This window comes from Salvelinus namaycush, chromosome 39 (genome assembly GCF_016432855.1).
Source record: "Salvelinus namaycush isolate Seneca chromosome 39, SaNama_1.0, whole genome shotgun sequence".
NCBI lineage: Eukaryota > Metazoa > Chordata > Actinopteri > Salmoniformes > Salmonidae > Salvelinus > Salvelinus namaycush.
This window is the reverse complement of record NC_052345.1, coordinates 6270674-6289455: the sequence shown is the minus strand read 5'-3', so window position 1 is coordinate 6289455 and position 18782 is coordinate 6270674. Positions and strand designations below refer to the sequence as shown.

The 18782-nt window shown below is 41.9% G+C and overlaps 2 protein-coding genes across 2 annotated transcripts; both read left to right on the top strand.

Moving 5' to 3' along the window:
• Window positions 1-1590: 1590 nt before the first annotated feature.
• LOC120032933 (tetraspanin-1-like) lies at window positions 1591-8297 on the top strand. The gene is made up of 8 exons (XM_038979203.1): window positions 1591-1691; window positions 3506-3587; window positions 5850-6065; window positions 6470-6544; window positions 6771-6878; window positions 7097-7231; window positions 7444-7536; window positions 7770-8297. The coding sequence occupies exons 2-8, from the start codon at window positions 3531-3533 to the stop codon at window positions 7821-7823; spliced, it is 738 nt and encodes a 245-aa protein (XP_038835131.1). The 5' UTR covers window positions 1591-1691; window positions 3506-3530; the 3' UTR covers window positions 7824-8297.
• A 715-nt stretch (window positions 8298-9012) lies between these two features.
• Window positions 9013-18562, top strand: dand5 (DAN domain family, member 5). Its single transcript, XM_038979309.1, has 7 exons — window positions 9013-10881; window positions 12025-12099; window positions 12538-12645; window positions 13299-13454; window positions 13772-13855; window positions 17124-17570; window positions 17783-18562. The coding sequence occupies exons 1-7, from the start codon at window positions 10753-10755 to the stop codon at window positions 18074-18076; spliced, it is 1293 nt and encodes a 430-aa protein (XP_038835237.1). The 5' UTR covers window positions 9013-10752; the 3' UTR covers window positions 18077-18562.
• The last annotated feature ends 220 nt before the right edge of the window (window positions 18563-18782 follow it).

The following is an 18782-nucleotide window of genomic DNA, read 5'->3' as shown; positions in this document are numbered from 1 at the left end:
TAAATGTTTCTTATCTCCAGATGTTCCATTCATAAAAGGGGTAAGAGTAGAGTTGAGGGATTGGTTTGTTGTGTCCCAAATGGCACCCTATTCCTTATAGGCCCTGGTCAAAAGTAGTGCACCACATAGGGAATAGGGTGCCATTTGGGTTGTTGGCTGTTTGTTTTTTTTACAGCAGTGCTTATTGGAATTAGCGACAGGTCATAACACTTGGCTGAGTGACGTCAATGTGTGCAGGTTATGACAAAATAAAGTGTTCCTGGTCTATAAATAAATGATGCGCCACGCAGTAAACATTGAGGGAGTGCAATACCATACCTTTGAATGAAAGGGAGTTTGAAATACTTTGTATTCTTGAGGTTCAATAGATCCTGAAGAGCAATGTGACAAATTCAGCATACAGTGCATTTGGAAAGTATTCAGACCCCTTGACTTTTTCCACATTTTGTTACATTAGACTTATTATAAAATGTATTAAATTGTTTTTTTCCTTCAATCTACACGCTACCCCATAATGACAAAGCAAAAATAGGTTTAGACATTTTTGCAAATGTATTAAAAGGAACTGAAAATAATTACATAAGTACTCAGACCCTTTACTCAGTACTTTGTTGAAGCACCTTTGGCAGCGATTACAGCCTCGAGTCTTCTTGGGTATGATGCTACAAGCGTTTCACACCTGTATTTGGGGAGTGTCTCCCATTCTCTGCAAATCCTCTCAAGCTTTGTCAGGTTGAATGGGGAGTGTCGCTAAACAGCTATTTTTTTATTTAACCTTAATTTAACTAGGCAAGTCAGTTAAGAACACATTCTTATTTACAATGATGGCCTACCCCGCCCAAACCCTCTCCTAACCCATACGACGATGGGCCAATTGTGCACCACCCTATGGGACTCCCGAACACGGCCAGTTGTGATACAGACCGGGATCAAACCAGGGTCTGTAGTGACACCTCTAGCACTGAGATGCAGTGCCTTAGACCACTGTGCCACTCGGGAGGTCAATCCAGAGATGTTAGTTCGGGTTCAAGTCCGGGCTCTGTCTGAGCTCTACGGACAATTCCTTCGACATCATGGTTTGGTGTTTGCTCTGACATGAACTGTCAGCTGTGGGACCTTATCTAGACAGGTGTGTGCCTTTCCAAATCATGTCCAATCAATTGAAATAACCACAGGTGGACTCCAATCAAGTTGTAAAAACATCTCAAGGATGATCAATGGAAACAGGATGCACCTGAGCTCAATGTTGAGTCTCATAGCAAAGATGCTGAATACCTATGTAAATAAGGTATTTCTGTTTTTTTATTTGCAAGCATTTCTAAAAACCTGTTTTCGCTTTGTCATTATGGGCTATAGTGTGTAGATTGAGGGAATTGTTTTATTGAATCCGTTTTAGAATAAGGCTGTAACGTAACAACATTTTGAAAAAGTAAATGGGTCTGAATACTTTCCGAATGCACTGTATAGTTGTGTTTTCACCTCCGCCATAAAGTTCCCTCTAGTAGGACTTTAGCCTCAAGGAAGTTGTCCTACACTACAAACCAATCAGTGGTGCGTTGGTCACTTACTCCCTCCCCTCGTGTGTGTGTTTGTGAGACCTGTGGGGAGGGGGGTGAGGATAAAGGGCCAGATAGAGACTTGTTGGAGACGAACACTCCTCTCAGACCTCAACAGTCATCACCTCAGCACAGGTAAGAGACTCAATTCTTCTACTCCATTTAAAATAATCCACTATACACAAACTTGAATTATATAATCATACTTGTCTGATGTGCTACATAAAAACTCCATGAAAACCAGTACTTTCTTCAGTAAATAAACTAATACTCAATGTAATACATTTTGTGACACAGGTCACATTTGCATCCAATTTGCAACAGAAAGTCAGACCATATACATCCAGGGAAATTGTTCTATTTAACTGATACATTGTATATATTTTTTTTTTTTTTCATCTGTAAGAAGGGAGATGATTTTTGGGTTTAATAAATGACTTATTAACATGAATCAGGTTGCTGCTGTTTGAACCTCCCTGTATCTAAGGGGAGAACTTTGCCCAATGCATGAAAGACTAGTTAACATTAAAGTTCTAACCGTCATGAGATCAAATGGCATCTTATTAATGACTTGTTAATATTTTGATGGTGCTGCTGCATTCTCATACACTAGTCATGTAACTAGAGGGAAACAGACTCCTGGGATGGTGTTGTTGATAAGTCACATTTAGGGCCAGTTTCATGGACACATGCTTTTTAGTCCAGGACTAGACGTAATCCTTGTCCGGGAAACTCCCCCTTTGTTTTAAGAACATGTAGTCAGGTAACATTCTGCCTCTCAACCTTATTTCTTGGTCACGGGGACGTTTATGGCCCTGTGGGTACCAGGTTAAAGTTGTCAAAGTACACTAAAGACAGTGACGCATGAACAGCAATAAGGAACAACCTGGTCATTCTGGCAATTAAAACTAGGCTTGGTCTCATCCAGTGACACTTCTCCAGTTCACGGGAAGCCAGCAAGCTACTAGAGAAGAGGGTATAAACAAATACAGGATTGACATAACAATTCAAAACGATATGTCTGTGTGTGTTGTGGAGTCTTTGCTATGATAATAAAGTACAATAGGCTACACTAGACAACTTTGGCCAAAACCAACTAGGCTTGGACTCGTCCAGTGACACTTTTCCAATTCCCACCAAAGCCAACAAGCTACTGAAGAAACAGACCATAAAGATATTATGGGTCTTGATAGCTAAGTCTCTATCTTATGGAGGTGTTTTCTATGCTACTGAACGTCAGTGACTGCCAGGAAGATTCTGATAAGACTCCTTGACTGTTCCAATAATACCAATGCCTGTAAAATACCTCTAGTAATAAAACATCAACTCTGAGTGTGTCCCAAATGACCCCTTATTCCATATCTTGTGCACTACTTTTGCCCAGGACCCATTAATTAACAGTTATCTGCCAAGTAGCGCCGACTTCAAGTAAAAGAGATGGACTGGTACTGTCTTGCAAGGTGTGAAATCCGTATTACCAGTCTAAGGGTTTTTGAGGGGTGTTGGACTGACAATTGAAATAAGGAAGCAAGCGATATTGTGATTGGTAGGTCTTAGAATTTGGCTGGCAAACAACACAGCTTTACAAATGGAAATGTTAGTTCGGTGGTTGTCTTTTCTGATTGTTCATTTCAACTCCAAACCCAGTTTATTTCTACATGAAAACCAAATAAAATGCTAAATTTAGAGAGCATTTCTTTCGCCCCAGAACCGTCTCCTTCTCCCTGGTTAATGTGTAACTAAAATGGATGCTATGTCATTGTAACATGACTCAGACAAGCCTGGTATAACATCCTGTAATCTTGTAACCAGACAGGTTGGCTGTCTAGTTACAACTCTACAGTTTTATGTACACACACACACTGGCCTGAAACCGTAACTGACTAAATATTCTGTATGTCCAAGTGTATCTCCTAAACTCACAGTTGAAGTTTCGTTTTGTTTTTCAGGAGAAGGAAACAACAGACGGCAAAGATGTGCTGCTCCGGGTTTCTCAAGATTATGATGTTCATCTTCAATGGAGCCATCTTTGTAAGTTTAAACTTTCATTCAGCTAACATTCAATCATCCCCCATCTCCTATATTCCATCAGAATACTAACACCAAAACAGTCTATAGAAAGCTTCTGTTTTTAGCATAATATGCTATTAAATTCACTAAGGTTTTATAGTACTGAAAGGAGTTTGATGGCTTTGAATTAAGTTGTCACTTCCCCTGTCCTCGTTAGCACTCTGGACTTGTAGATGTCCACATAACCGCCATTTTGAACCCAAGCCTCCTGACCTGTTAGGGTCAATGACCCCTTAGATATTTTCAAGGTCATTCAGAGAGCGAACAGGATAAGAAAGTGCACTTCAGAACAGGAATGTGTCACATCCAAGATCCACAGGGACCATAAATGACAAATCTATCCTCTTTGTGAGGATAGATTTGTGTACTGAGGAAAACTTTCCCTAAACTAAAAATAGAAATGTCCTCTCACTGTCAACTGCGTTTATTTTCAGCAAACTTGACATGTGTAAATATTTGTATGAACATAACAAGATTCAACAACTGAGACATAAACTGAACAAGTTCCACAGACATGTGACTAACAGAAATAGAATAATGTGTCCCTGAACAAAGGGGGGGTCAAAATCAAAAGTTACAGTCAGTATCTGGTATGGCCACCAGCTGCATTAAGTACTGCAGTGCATCTCCTCCTCATGGACTGCACCAGATTTGCCAGTTCTTGCTGTGAGATATTACCCCACTCTTCCACCAAGGCACCTGCAAGTTCCCGGACATTTCTGTGGGGAATGGCTCTAGCCCTCACCCTCCGATCCAACAGGTCCCAGACGTGCTCAATGGGATTGAGATCCGGGCTCTTCGCTGGCCATGGCAGAACACGGACATTCCTGTCATGCAGGAAATCACGCACAGAACGAGCAGTATGGCTGGTGGCATTGTCATGCTGGAGAGTCATGTCAGGATGAGCCTGCACGAAGGGTACCACATGAGGGAGGAGGATGTCTTCCCTGTAACGCACAGCGTTGAGATTGCCTGAGTGACAACAAGCTTAGTCCGATGATACTGTGACAGACCATGACGGACCCTCCACCTCCAAATCAATCCAGCTCCAGAGTACAGGCCTCGGTGTAACGCTCATTCCTTCGATGATAAACGCAAATCCAACCATCATCCCTGGTGAGACAAAACCGCGACTCATCAGTGAAGAGCACTTTTTGCCAGTCCTGTCTGGTCCAGTGACGGTGGGTTTGTGCCCAAAGGCGACATTGTTGCCGGTGATGTCTGGTGAGGACCTGCCTTACAACAGGCCTACAAGCCCTCAGTCCAGCCTCTCTCAGCCTATTGCGGACAGTCTGAGCACTGATGGAAGGATTGTGCGTTCCTGGTGTAACTCGGGCAGTTGTTGTTGCCATCCTGTACCTGCCTCGCAGGTGTGATGTTCGGATGTACCGATCCTGTGCAGGTGTTGTTACACGTGGTCTGCCACTGCGAGGCAGGTATCCGTCCTGTCTCCCTCTAGTACTGTCTTAGGCGTCTCACAGTACGGACATTGCAATGTATTGCCCTGGCCACATCTGCAGTCCTCATGCCTCCTTGCAGCATGCCTAAGGCACGTTCACCCAGATGAGCAGGGACCCTGGGCATCTTTCTTTTGGTGTTTTTCAGAGTCAGTAGAAAAGCTTCTTTAGTGTCCTAAGTTTTCACAACTGTGACCTTGATTGCCTACCATCTGTAAGCTGTTAGTGTCTTAACGACCGTTCCACAGGTGCATGTTCATTAATTGTTTATGGTTTATTAAACAAGCATGGGAAACGGTGTTTAAACCCTTTACAATGAAGATCTGTGAAGTTATTTGGATTTTTACGAATTATCTTCGAAAGACAGGGTCCTGAAAAAGGGACATTTCTTTTTTTGCTGAGTTTATATACTCTCTGGTTATAATATTACCCAGAATTAATATTGTATGTCATTTTTAGTCACAGTAAGAAGATGAATAACCTGCCTTGTCATACTAGCTAATTACTGTGGGTTCGGGATTTCTTTCAAAAATTGTGAAGGTAATGGTTGCAGAGATGACCATATTTTGTATGATCTTGACAACATTTGCCCCACTTATATTCACCTTTTCTCCATGACGCATTCTAATGATATGGTTTAGAGTTTTCAAAGAATATTCAAAGTATACTCCCTGTACTCTTCATCAACATTGTCCCAAACACTAAAACTATCCCCTCCCCCTATTTCTCCTCTTTCTCTCTCCCACCTCCCTGTTGTGTGTATCAGTTGGCGGGTGTGGCCATCCTGGCGGTGGGGGTGTGGGTGAAGGTGGACAGTGGCTCTCTACTGGGAGTGTTAGACAACATTAAGGACGCCCCAGCAGAACTGGGCCAACTGGCTAACGTGGCCTACCTGCTCATGGGGGTTGGAGGGGTCCTGCTGATCATGGGCTTCCTAGGGTGCTGTGGAGCCATGAAGGAGTCCAGGTGTATGCTGATGCTGGTGTGTCATCTTTGACCATTGAACATAAATATTCAGAAATCGATTTAATACAAATACCAACTTGACTTTTACTCTGTTTATTTTTGAGATTAATTCATTATTTGTTACTTTTTTAAACATTTATTTGTATTTTTTTGTGCAAAATGACTTTCTTTGTTGATATACACAATTATATATTTATAGAATTTTGACCTTTGATCTAATGTGATAGTTTTGACCCATTACCTTTTGCTTTGTTATGAAGCCCTCACTGTATGCTTGTCTGTCGCCATTTTGTTTCGTTCCAGTTCTTTAACATCATTCTGACCTGCCATCATATTGGTCATCATTTTGACCCCTTGTTTTTTTGTGTTTTTTTTCCCATCAAATCCTTAACCACTGTATGCTTGTCTGTTCCTTTCCAGTTCTTTATCATCATCCTGATCATATTCATTGCAGAGGTGGCTGGGTGCGTGGTGGTCCTCGTCTTCCAACCACTGGTAGGTAGTTATTAACACTGTATGGGCCCTGGTCAAAAGCAGTGCACTAATTAGTAAATAGGGGGAACGTTTGAAACTTTATTTGGCTGTGCTGGTGGTGGTTTTGTTCATATTGGCAGATGAAAACTGTTTTTATACAGTAGTAAATCAAATTGCCTAATGTTGGGACAATAAAGCTTTTCTGAATTTGTGGAAATGGGTTTGTGTTCTGTTTTGTATGTTTTAGGCTAAGGAAGTTCTTGAGGACCTTAGTGAGAAGATTGTTGCCAGCATTAAAAAAGACTATGGGAAGGACGAGAGCCTGACTTCACTATGGAATGGCACCATGGAACAGGTATACTTCATTCATTCATATTAAGGAGTGAATTTACTGCCACTCTGCCAGTGGATGTTATTAGCACACTTTTGTGTACTCAATAAATGCATATGTTCTTATGCAGATTATTTACAGGTTTCACAGAAGGCAGTGGTGCTTGGCTACGCTAGTTGCTTACTGTGTTCTGTAGATGCTACCATGTCATAATGATTTGTGTCTCTGTGCTTCCCTCCTAGTTCAAGTGCTGTGGATACCGCAATTACACAGACTTCGATGGATCCCCTTTTCAAGGGAACCGAACTAACTCCATGTACCCACCAACATGTTGTAGTAAAACTGAAATCTGTGCTGCTGCTGCTGCTGAAAATTCGGTACAGATATCTAATAGTACAATACAGGGTCATCCGATATGCTGTGTTTAGACCAGGAGGGTTTCCTTACACTTTGGTTGGGTCACATAGTCATGAAAAACTCCTGTCCCTGGCTAGGTTTTACATTTAATAGCCTGTGTTTGTGTGTTTATAATAATTGAATCCCCATACAGCTATCTAATTCTAATACTGGAGTACTGTTTCCTCTCCAGAATGTCATTGGCTGCTTTACCATGTTGCTGATCCTGATCGAGGACAACGCTGTCATCATTGGAGCTGTTGGACTGGGCATCGCTGCTCTTGAGGTACAGTACACCTGTTACAATACTATCTGCATCCCAAATAGCATCCTAGTCCTTACATAGTGCACAACGTTTGACCAGAGCCCCATGGGCCCTCTTCAGGAGTAGTGCATTATAAAGGTAATAGGGCGCAATTTGGGCCCTAGTCAAAAGTAGTGCACTATAAAGGGATTAGGGTGCCATTTGGAACGTAACCATTATATTGTGTTAACACTTGTGACCTGTCATCGTTTCAGATTGCTGCCATGGTGGTGTCAATGGTTCTCTACCAACAGATTGGTAACAAGTAGCACTGAGGACCCCGACATCCAGGACCATCCATGACCACGCCTGTTTAATCATCATCATCACCATGACATCTTCAGTCGACATGTTTCATTTCAAACACCAAAGATTATTAAAATATTTCAATTCTAAAAGAAAAATAAGAGCGGAAGGAGCGTTGTTCAAAACCCTGTTGTGAATCGATCACCTCCATGGTATATCAACAATATCTGTCCACATATACTGTATAGGGCCTACTGTATGCATCCAGTACTTATTTATGTGTAAATTAGATTCCTTTATCTCTATCCTTATTTGTTTCTTGCTCAAGTTGAAGACTTTACATGAATGCATGATGTTTTGTGTTGAGAAGGTGATTGCTTTACACTTGCTCTAACTGGCAAGACTTTTTTTTGTTATTACTTCAACTGTCTTGAATGGGTATACAGTGTCTCTTTTTGTACATATAAATATTGAAGTTTAGAAATGACCACGTTCAATCTGACTTGTTTATTTCTTGTTCTATTCTTTGAGGAAATTATAAACTTGTTCTTATTTGCAATAGTTTCTCAATCATATTCACCTAAAGTTGGCATCTACTAGGCTACTTTTTAGATCAGACTTGCAGATTCAGTGTCTCTTTTTAAATCCCTGCTGAAGACAAGACTTTTATGAAGATGCTTTTAATGTATGATTTTAATTAGCTATTTTTTTCATTCTCCTTCCTCCTGTCTTTGTTAGTATTTTTATTTTATGATATGAAGCACTTTTACCTGTATTGACAGCAAACTCCACTGTGTTCTTGTGGACCTTCAAGGCTGCATAAATTTTTTGGTATCCTTCCCCAGATCTGGGCACAATCCTGTCTCGGAGCTCTACGGACAATTATTTCGACCTCAAGGCTTTGTTTTTGCTCTGACATGCACTGTCAACTGTGGGACCTTATATACACAAGTGTGTGCCTTTCCAAATCATGTACAAACAATTGAATTTACCACAGGTGGACTCCAATCAAGTTGTAGAAGCATCTCGAGGATGATCAATGGAAACAACACGCTGAATACTTATGTAAATAAGGTATTCGTTTTTTATTTTTAATACACTTGCAAACATTTCTAAAAAACTGTTTTTGCTTTGTCATTATGGGGTATTGTGTGTAGATTGCTGAGGGGATAAAAAATATATATTTTAGAATAAGGCTAACTTAACAAAATGTGGAAAAAGTCAAGGGGTCTGAATACTTTCCGATGCGCTGTAGTGTCATAGATTTACATACAGAATAATATGAAATGCTCTGAGACCAGGTTGCTATTGAAAAGCACAATAGAAATAAAGTTAACTACATTGTATCCTCGAGCTACATCTATTGTTACAAAATGTTAATTGTGACACCTCTGATTATGACCTTATGACCCAGAACTGCGTTGCCATGGAAACGGGGCGCATTGCTATGAAGGTTCGTGCTCGTGCCCCTGTCAAAAGAAGATACCAATAGCAAGTTAGCTTGTCAGCTGGGCTAGCTAAATACCACTTGTAGCCTACAAAAAGGTAATTAAGAATGCAAGTGCAACTGATTAATTTGTCAATTATTGAACAGCTAATAAGGAATTTCTTAACTTTTAGCTTTTGCCTTTGGCCAATTTTATTATTTTTCTGGTCATTATTAAAGCAAGGGTGATACAGTAGCTAACTAGCTAACGTTATTTAACTAGCTAAAAATGCAAATTTTTCCAAATGAATATGAAATATCCAAGCCTATAGTAGCTAGTTAACTTCTAGCTAACTTTGGATAACATTATTTTTGCATGTAATGAGTGCTTGTCATGTCAATGATGGATAACAATTCAACAACAACGTTGAGTATTGAAAATGTCCAGATTATTGGTCTATGTGAAAAATGTTAACCTGTATGTATGGTTTCCGTAGATTGAACCAACCGGTTCATGACATTACAGCGCAGTCAGTCATGTCCAGACTACATCACCTGTATGGCCTGTTGAGGTACCTAATGATGTTACTCAGTGGCATCATATTTGTAAGTGCACCGTTTTTTTGTGTGCTTTTGGTGGGGGTTTATCTGTAGATTATACCATAAAAGGCTATTAGGCTGGACCTCAATCAAACCCGCACTGCAGAACGATTACATTCACTACAACATGTAGGTTGGAGTGAAAGTTCGATAGAATCGTCAGACCACAGGGAATCCGAGAATCTCCATTGAATCTCCATGGTGCCACTTTTTAGGATGTCAATATAAATGAATGTATTTATGGTTGTTTGTAAATTTGTCTTCCCTTTGAGTCATTATGTGTTCTTGTTTTTACCATTGTGGACCACTTTGGAAACAAGCGTTTTAATTAATACTTTCAAGTGATATCCTCTGGGTCCACATTGTACGTTTTGTTGTATATGTCTGTTACCCCAAATACATTCAATTCAAATAGCTTTTTAGTCCAATACTTAATCTGTTCTAGGAAACTGGCCCTATGTGTTACAGATGGTATGCTCAGGATTGTCCAACGTTTTAAATTCCATATAGTTTAGTTGAGGCCCTGCATTCATTTCAGAATCTAGTTTGAACAACTCTTAGCCCACATCTACAGTAAATGTTGGGGAAAACACGATAATGATGCATCAATATGATCAATCTCATGTTAATTCACCCAATCAGAATGTCCAATGTCAATACACTCTCTCAATACCCTCAATCTCATGGATGCGCATCTCATTCTCTAACCCAATATGGACCAGTTCCCCCACGGGACACCGTCTTCAATCAGAAGGTCCTACAATCTAGTCATTCTAACTCTGGTCCATCTCTTCTCTCATCCAGGTGAATCCATTCTAGTCATTCTAACTCTATAGTCCATCTCTTCCCCCATCCAGGTGAGTGGCCTTGTGCTGTTTGGCCTAGGTGTGTGGATCAGGTACGGAGCGGCCACCTTTGTCCAGGTGATGGGTTCTTTCTCGGCACAGCTGGTGACCATCAGCTATGTGTGTATGTGCCTGGGGGCCATCCTGTCTCTGCTGGGGTTCATTGGTTGCTACGGGGCCTGGAGCGAGAACCGCTGCCTCATCATGCTGGTAAGAGACCGTGAATCCCAAACCACCCCATCGCCCCTACCAATTCGCTCTGAGGGCCCTCTGTTGACGCGTGTTGTTGTCAAAACTCCGAGGGTGACTTCCAGAGGGTGGCAAGGGGGTCAATAAACTCTAACTTCTGGACACACTCGTGACTTGAATGAGGCAATTCATGTTCCACTTTTAAATAATAAAACAAACATGAAATTCAAATAAAAAAATTCCCCCTTGTTGTTTTACAAGATATAAACCTCATCAACAGTATAACATGGGGGGGGGGGGCTACCATTTGGGGCTCAGTCTAGAAGAAAGGTGGGTCACTTTTGTAGAGTGTAGTCTTCATAAATTCTTGCTAATGGTTGAGAGTCTGTTAGAAGGAGACATTTTGGCCTACTTATTTGGTTGTTGTGTTGTGTAGTCTATACCCTTGTTTCTCAAACCTCTCCTCGGGGACCCACAGATGTTTCACAATTTTGTTGTAGCCCTGAACTAGCACACCTGGGCCACGTTCAGTTGCCAAATGTTGTCGAACGTTGCAGATAGTAATGCCATGAATATAGCCGACATGATTCCTTGTTCCACATGTTGGAGAGGCATGTTTGTTCTACATAACATATTTCTATCTGAACGTTCCAAGATGTTGTGTCCTTCTGAACGGATTTAAGAAGTCAAGGGCTTGATTATTAGTTGAATCAGATGTGCTAGGCAAGTTCCACGGAGAGATTTGATGGTTGCTCTATAGTCTTTGTGTATTCCACTTAAAGAGATTGAATGGGATCTTAAGCATTTACAAATTCGTAACATATCGTACGAATTGGAATCGCTAACATAGCGTAAGAATTGCATGATTTTTTAAAAATCTATATTTTTTTAGGACGTAGCATATCATACGAAATGGATGACGTTGTACACAATTGTGCACACTTTTCAGGGGCCCGTTTTTGCTTTCAAAACTACTGGGCGAAATTATACAAAACATCTGTAGCGTCACTTTAATTTGTACACTCGAGGGAACTATATGTTGGGTCATAGGTCACAGGAGACCAGGAAGTGGGGATGCACAGTTATAGAGAGTGTACAGTTCTTACCCTGCTCACCTTTGAAACTATGATGTGGTTGATTCTAACCCTCTCCTTGATCTGACAGTATTTCTTCATCGTGTCAATGATGTTTACAGCTGAGGTTACTGGGGTTATTTTCATCTTGGTGTACAAAGATCTGGTAAGCACAGACGATCCACTCTCACGCACAGACGATCCACTCTCCACTCTCACTGGCTCAACTGTAACTACGATAATGTACAAAACACAGATTATCCACTCACCCTCACTGTTTAAACTGTAAAGAAGATGCCATACAAAGCACATACGATCCACTCACACCCTCACTGTCTAAACTGCAATAGAAATACTGTATAAACCGCAGACAATCCACATTGACCCTATCCTCACTGTCTAAACTGCAACAAAGATGCTGTCTTTAGCACAGATGATCTACTCACGCTCAATGTCTAAACTGCAACAAAGAAACTGTACAAAGCACAGATGATTCACGCACAGCCTTACTGTCTGAACTGCTACAAAGATGCTGTAAAGTTTTCTTGGCGTGATTAACAGTCAAGCACTGGGGTAAATGATTAGGTGACTTCCTGTGTTTAAGGTGGAGGTTACGATTCGTGGAGCTAGTAAGGACTCTTTGCGGATGTCCTATATGGGACCAACGGCTGCAGACCCCATATCAACAGCCTGGAACACCATCATGGTCCATGTGAGTGGGCTATGTGAACTCTGACTTTAAAGGGGCAATCAGCAGTTGCTACATTCATTTTTGGACTTATAAATTAATTATATGTACCCATTGATTCTTGAAGTATTAAACTTATAAATGCCTCATGAGCTTAGTTCAGAACCCAAAATATACTGTAAGCTTGTTTTACTCCAATGTTTGTTAACAAAGTAAATGTAAACAAACACTATATAGCCTAAAAACATGGTTACAACGATGATGTTGATATCATGGATGGTCAGTCCTTGAATCCATATCTCTGTTTATGAATTTGAGTGGTTATATTTCTCCAGCCTCATCCCTCAGCTTTTTACCGAAACGGGTGGGGGGAGGACGCTTTGTTATTGTTTTTACTGCTGATTGCTGCTTTAATACCAGTAGGATCTACCATACCCTGGGTACCAGTCTATCATTCCACTCCTTGCCTCTACTTGTCATGACAAACTTTGGCATATGACACGAACTACAAGGAGTGGAATGTTTGCACAAAACAGGTCTGGTTTTCAGACTAGAGCTACCATTCTTCACTGTACATGTGCAAAAGCTCCGGAAGAAACAAGAAACAAACGGAATTGTCAATGGGCACCAATAGAAGCCCGCTGTCTCAATGCTCTGCCTTTCTCTACTGTGTGCAGTACAAGTGCTGTGGCTTTGACAACTCCACGGCTGACTTCAAGAACTCTGTGTTCAGTGCTAACACTGGCCTGTTGTACCCCAAGACGTGCTGTGTTGACCTGACGAGCAGCGCCTGCGACGGCCTCGACACCACCCAGGGCCTGATACACCCAAAGGTAGGGAACACTTTTCCATATGAATAAGCCGAGCCAAACCAAGCTGTACCGAGCCGGCCTGGTTACACATCAACCATAGCTGGACCGACTTTGACCCCTTTTACACTATCGTGTTGACCCACATCAAACTGCTGGTTTGGATATTTTCTTACATTTGTCTTTTTCAGCATGGTTCCAGAAACTATGGTGGATGTAGCAGTGTCAAAAGCCATTACTCCTTTACCTATTTCTAAGGGCCAAATCCTAACTTGGGTAGTGGCCATGTCTTGTGAAGGAACAGATGGTGACGTCCTCTTTATCTATCTGTCGGTCACCAGAGCTGCATTACCAAACTGATCAATGTGATCCAGGACCAGAGCGTCATCTTTGGCTCCACCGCTTCTGGCATCTGTGTCATGGAGGTAAGTGTCCTTTCAGATTTGCCCAAACATATATGGTGAGATTTACCCAAATTTACACTACCATTCAAAAGTTTGTGGTCACTTAGAAATGACCTTGTTTTTGTCCATTAAAATAACATAAAATTGATCAGAAATACAGTGTAGACATTGTTAATGTTGTAAATGACTATTGTAGCTGGAAACGGCTGATTTATTTTAATGGAATATCTACATAGGTGTACAGAGGCCCATTATCAGCAACCATCACTCCTGTGTTCCAATGGCACTTTGTGTTACCTAATCCAAGTTTATCATTTTAAAAGGCTAATTGATCATTAGAAAACCCTTTTGCAATTATGTTAGCACAGCTGAAAACTGTTGTTCTGATTAAAGAAGCAATAAAACTGGCCTTCTTTAGACTAGTTGAGTATCTGGATCATCAGCATTTGGGGGTTCGATTACAGACTCAAAATGGCCAGAAACTAAGAACTTTCTTCTGAAACTCGTCAGTCTATATCGTCAGTGAGAGTTGCCCAAACGTATATGGTGAGAGTTGCCCAAACGTATATGGTGAGAGTTACCCAAACGTATATGGTGAGAGTTGCCCAAACGTATATGGTGAGAGTTGCCCAAACGTATATGGTGAGAGTTGCCCATACGTATATGGTGAGAGTTGCCCAAACGTATATGGTGAGAGTTGCCCATACGTATATGGTGAGAGTTACCCAAACGTATATGGTGAGAGTTACCCAAACGTATATGGTGAGAGTTACCCAAACGTATATGGTGAGAGTTGCCCATACGTATATGGTGAGAGTTGCCCATACGTATATGGTGAGAGTTGCCCATACGTATATGGTGAGAGTTGCCCATACGTATATGGTGAGAGTTGCCCATACGTATATGGTGAGAGTTGCCCATACGTATATGGTGAGAGTTGCCCATACGTATATGGTGAGAGTTGCCCAAACGTATATGGTGAGAGTTGCCCAAACGTATATGGTGAGAGTTGCCCAAACGTATATGGTGAGAGTTGCCCAAACGTATATGGTGAGAGTTGCCCAAATGTATATGGGGACAAAATGACTAGAGGGTAGAGACATTGGCCACAAACAGCCACAGGTGGTTTCCATTGTGATCACCATCGTGTAAATGAAAGTCTTAAACAGTAAATTGGCCTTGTGAATCAACATGGATCAGACAAAATAACACTCACTGCTAGCTGTTATTGAGTCTCACTCAGGAATGAGAATGAAGTCATTTCAATAGTGGATGCCAAGGCAGATAAGACTAAGGTTGCATCCCAAATGGAACCCTATTCCCTATATGGTGCACTATTTTTGACCAGGGCCCATAGGGCTCTGATCAAAGGTAGTGCACCATGTACAGTAGGGAATAGCATGCTATTTGGGATGCAGCCTTATGCTATTTGGGATGCAGCCTTATGCTATTTGGGATGCAGATCTGCCTTGGCATCCACTATTGAAATGACTCCATTCATGACACTGTCTTCCTGAGAGACTCCACAACCACTAACACCACCCCAACACAAATGAACTGAAACATTAACTTAGCCTCAAAGTTAGACTTTTGTGTTAAAACATAGTTTCCACGTGCACCGTGTGTGTGTGTGTGTGTGTGTGTGGCGTGCTCGATGTGAACAACCCCATTACCACATGAGTGAACTCAGCAAAGCCGGCTGAACCTATTTCAGAAAGAGTCAAAGTTAGACAGAGATATAGTTTCCTCCCGTGGCCTGTGGTGTGTGTTAAGGATGCTTCAATGTGTTTCCCGTGGCCTAATGCGTGTGTGTGTGTGTGGTTTTTGTTGTGTCTGTTTCAGTTGGCGTCCATGATGGTGTCAGTAGTGTTGTTCGTCAGACTAGGCAACACCTATTATTAGACCAGCAGCAACACAGAGCCTGACCCAGGCATGGTAGGCCAACCAGGCCAGAGACTTGCAGATGAGACTTCCATAATAAATGAGACTTGCAGATGAAGCCTCCTTGTCAGTAGACTGTGGTTATTGTGGTGCTTAGGGACTGCTTAGGGTTTATGGTAGATGTGGGAGGGTGGGTGTCTCTCTGTATGTGAATTTGTGATGATTAGCAGTCTAATGAACAGGAAAACTCTTTGACAACTACTCCCTCTTGTGGAATATATCTGAAGTGTCAGAGGCAGAATCACAGTATCATGGTCAGTCACATGTCTGGGAACATTAAGTAACATTGAGTTATAATAATATATGCCATTTAGCAGACACTTTAATCCAAAGGGGTTTACGGTAGTGCGCCCATACATTTTTGTTCTCCTTAACAGTCACTTCACTCAGTAACAGTTATTCTGAACTTCACTTGGTCAGGTGTCTAACAGATAGAAGCTGCCTATGGGAAAGTGGTCTGGGGGGATGGGAAAGTTAATGTGTCAGTTAACACCGAGCCTGTCCATGGGAACTCCCAGCAGGGTTCTAGAACTCCAGACAGCCAGTGACTGATCAGGTCATGGGTGAGAGAACACAGGACTCCAATGGCATTATGATGGGCCATAACAAGGGAGCTGGGCTTTATACCCACGGAACATAAACCCATTATGACTTTACCACCACATGTAATGAAAGCCCCTTGTTTGGCTAGGTATTATTCTCAGTTGATACAGGGTACCTCTCAAACTCACATCCTCAGAGCCTAGAAAAACTCTATAGGACTACTTCAAATGTCTTCACCACCGTTCAAACACTCACCTGTAATAAACTGAAACCCTTTGAAGTTGTAAATGTCAATGGATCTTATGACCCAGCAGGTGTAGTTCAGTCTTTGGGCGGTTCTTGATGTTTAAAGAAAGATGTTTTTATGGTATTATGTCATGTTTTATGATTTGTGTTGATCCCAGGAAGAGTAGCTGCTGCTTCAGCAACTGCTAATGGGGATCCTAATAAAATCCTAAATGCCAGGTGTGATATACTGACCATTAGCATGGGAATTATGACACCTTCCAAGAGGTGAAGGCTGGGTTGGTTGGTCCTTATAAAAGGCTGCCACCAACTCCATTGTCTCATAGCCCAGACTGACAGCAAGGTTTCCATTTGGAACCTTGAACCACTAAAATATAGACAACCAATTGATTATTGATTTATTTGCTGGGGAATAATTAGCTTTTTCTGAATCTGGAACAAAATATCTAAGATTTTTTATTTTTGTTGGGAAAAAATGACTTTCTTCATCAACTTTGTTTTTTTGTCCACATTTTCTGCCGTGGCTTTGTCTCTTCCATTCCCTCACAACTCCATCAAGAGCGTTCCCAAGAATGGCGCGAGCCGGGACTTTGAATCATCCGGTAACGGTCCAGTCGACGAACAGGAGTCTATTCGGGGAACGGTCAAAGTAGTCAAACTCAACCCCAATAACCTGGGTCTGTCGGGTCTTTTTAGACGAGGCGGGATTTCCCCCCGAGGTGCGCCCGGTCCGAGGATGCCTTTCCCAGCCTTCTTGTCCACGGGTCGCCCTGGCCCTCCTGCGCTCCCTGCCAAAGCAGCTGCGGTGCCTCTGCATCCACTGTCACATCTGCACCACGACAGTCAGGGCAATGGCGGGGTGGGTATGAAGAAGAGGCAGGGATTTGAGATGTGGCAGAGGGCCATGGATAAGAGCGACCACAGTAAGACCATGTCCATGTCGCTGCCCCTCAGTCTGAAGGACTCTGCCAACAGACAGAGCTGCGCCGCGGTGCCTTTTACTCAGGTGAGGCAGACCTTTCAATTTTGGTTAACAATAGACAAAGATGTTATAGGGCAATAGAGGACAGTAGGCCTCATGTTTAATCAAATTATTAGACTAAATTAGAAAGTTAAAAGGGATATTTTTTTTAAATAAGTAGGGCCTAATGCTTGAAACATCAAAATACGAAATGTTTATGCGAGTCTAATTTTAAAAAGTTGATCTTCCATGTGCAGCGGATAACGTCCGAGGGCTGCAACGCGGTGACAGTCCACAACAAACTGTGCTTCGGTCAATGCAGTTCGCTGTTCGTCCCGTCTGGTTGGGAGTCTGCCAGGCTGACCGGTGCAGGGGGACACCGCCGTGCGCCCTGTTCCCGTTGCGCTCCATCCAAGGCCCACACGGTGACCGTGCCTCTGCGCTGTGGGATGGAGGTGCGGGAGAAGCGCGTGATGGTGGTGGAAGAATGCAAGTGTGAGACTGGTCGCGAGGAGGGGAATATCGAGGCTGTGGCCTCCATGCACTTGTAACTGAAGATACTGTAGTTTAAGGGCGACATTTTCCTAGTGCAAAAGCTCTGTGCGAATTAGAAAACGCCCACTGCGAGATTATAATGAAGTTTACAGTATTTTTTGCACATTGCAACGCAACATTTTTGCACTACGAAAATATAGCCCTAAATGCTTGTTTCCCCCCTCACAGCACCTGCTCTAGCCTATTTTGATGACTCGATTAATTGTTTTTGGACAGAAAATATTTCTATTGTGATGTCAGATGTGGACATTGATTATGTGTATTGTATGTGTGAGTCTGAATTTCTAATTCAGAGAAAAACGATTTGGAGCCAAGTGCCACCAATGATTGTTGACAAGTGACTAACATTTTTAGTCATGAACATTTCTGTTCAACCCTATGGCAGAATGAGTCATCCATTCTGGACAGTGTAATAATGTTGAATAACTTGTTTAGTTTCATCTGAACTGAACTGCATTTTGTTTTTGTGAAATAAAAATGTCAATCTATTTTTGGCTTGTCACTTGGTTTTTACCCTTGATGTGCTTTGATTCATGCAAGAGAATCTACATCGAAACATGGGGAAAACATGTAGTATTCCAAGAGAATCTACATAGAAAACATGTAGTATTCCAAGAGAATCTATAGAAAACGTAGTATTCCAAGAGAATCTACATAGAAAACATGTAGTATTCCAAGAGAATCTACATAGAAAACATGTAG

What these genes read in the sequence shown, in the direction of transcription:
- LOC120032933 (XM_038979203.1), top strand. Translation starts at nt 3,531, where the DNA reads ATGTGCTGCTCCGGGTTTCTCAAGATTATGATGTTCATCTTCAATGGA. An exon ending in TCCTCGTCTTCCAACCACTG is followed by an intron (nt 6,545 to 6,770) that starts GTAGGTAGTTAT and finishes TGTATGTTTTAG; the next exon opens with GCTAAGGAAGTTCTTGAGGA. An exon ending in CTGCTGCTGCTGAAAATTCG is followed by an intron (nt 7,232 to 7,443) that starts GTACAGATATCT and finishes TTTCCTCTCCAG; the next exon opens with AATGTCATTGGCTGCTTTAC.
- dand5 (XM_038979309.1), top strand. Translation starts at nt 10,753, where the DNA reads ATGGGTTCTTTCTCGGCACAGCTGGTGACCATCAGCTATGTGTGTATG. An exon ending in GGAACACCATCATGGTCCAT is followed by an intron (nt 12,646 to 13,298) that starts GTGAGTGGGCTA and finishes TACTGTGTGCAG; the next exon opens with TACAAGTGCTGTGGCTTTGA. An exon ending in AGGGCCTGATACACCCAAAG is followed by an intron (nt 13,455 to 13,771) that starts GTAGGGAACACT and finishes GTCGGTCACCAG; the next exon opens with AGCTGCATTACCAAACTGAT.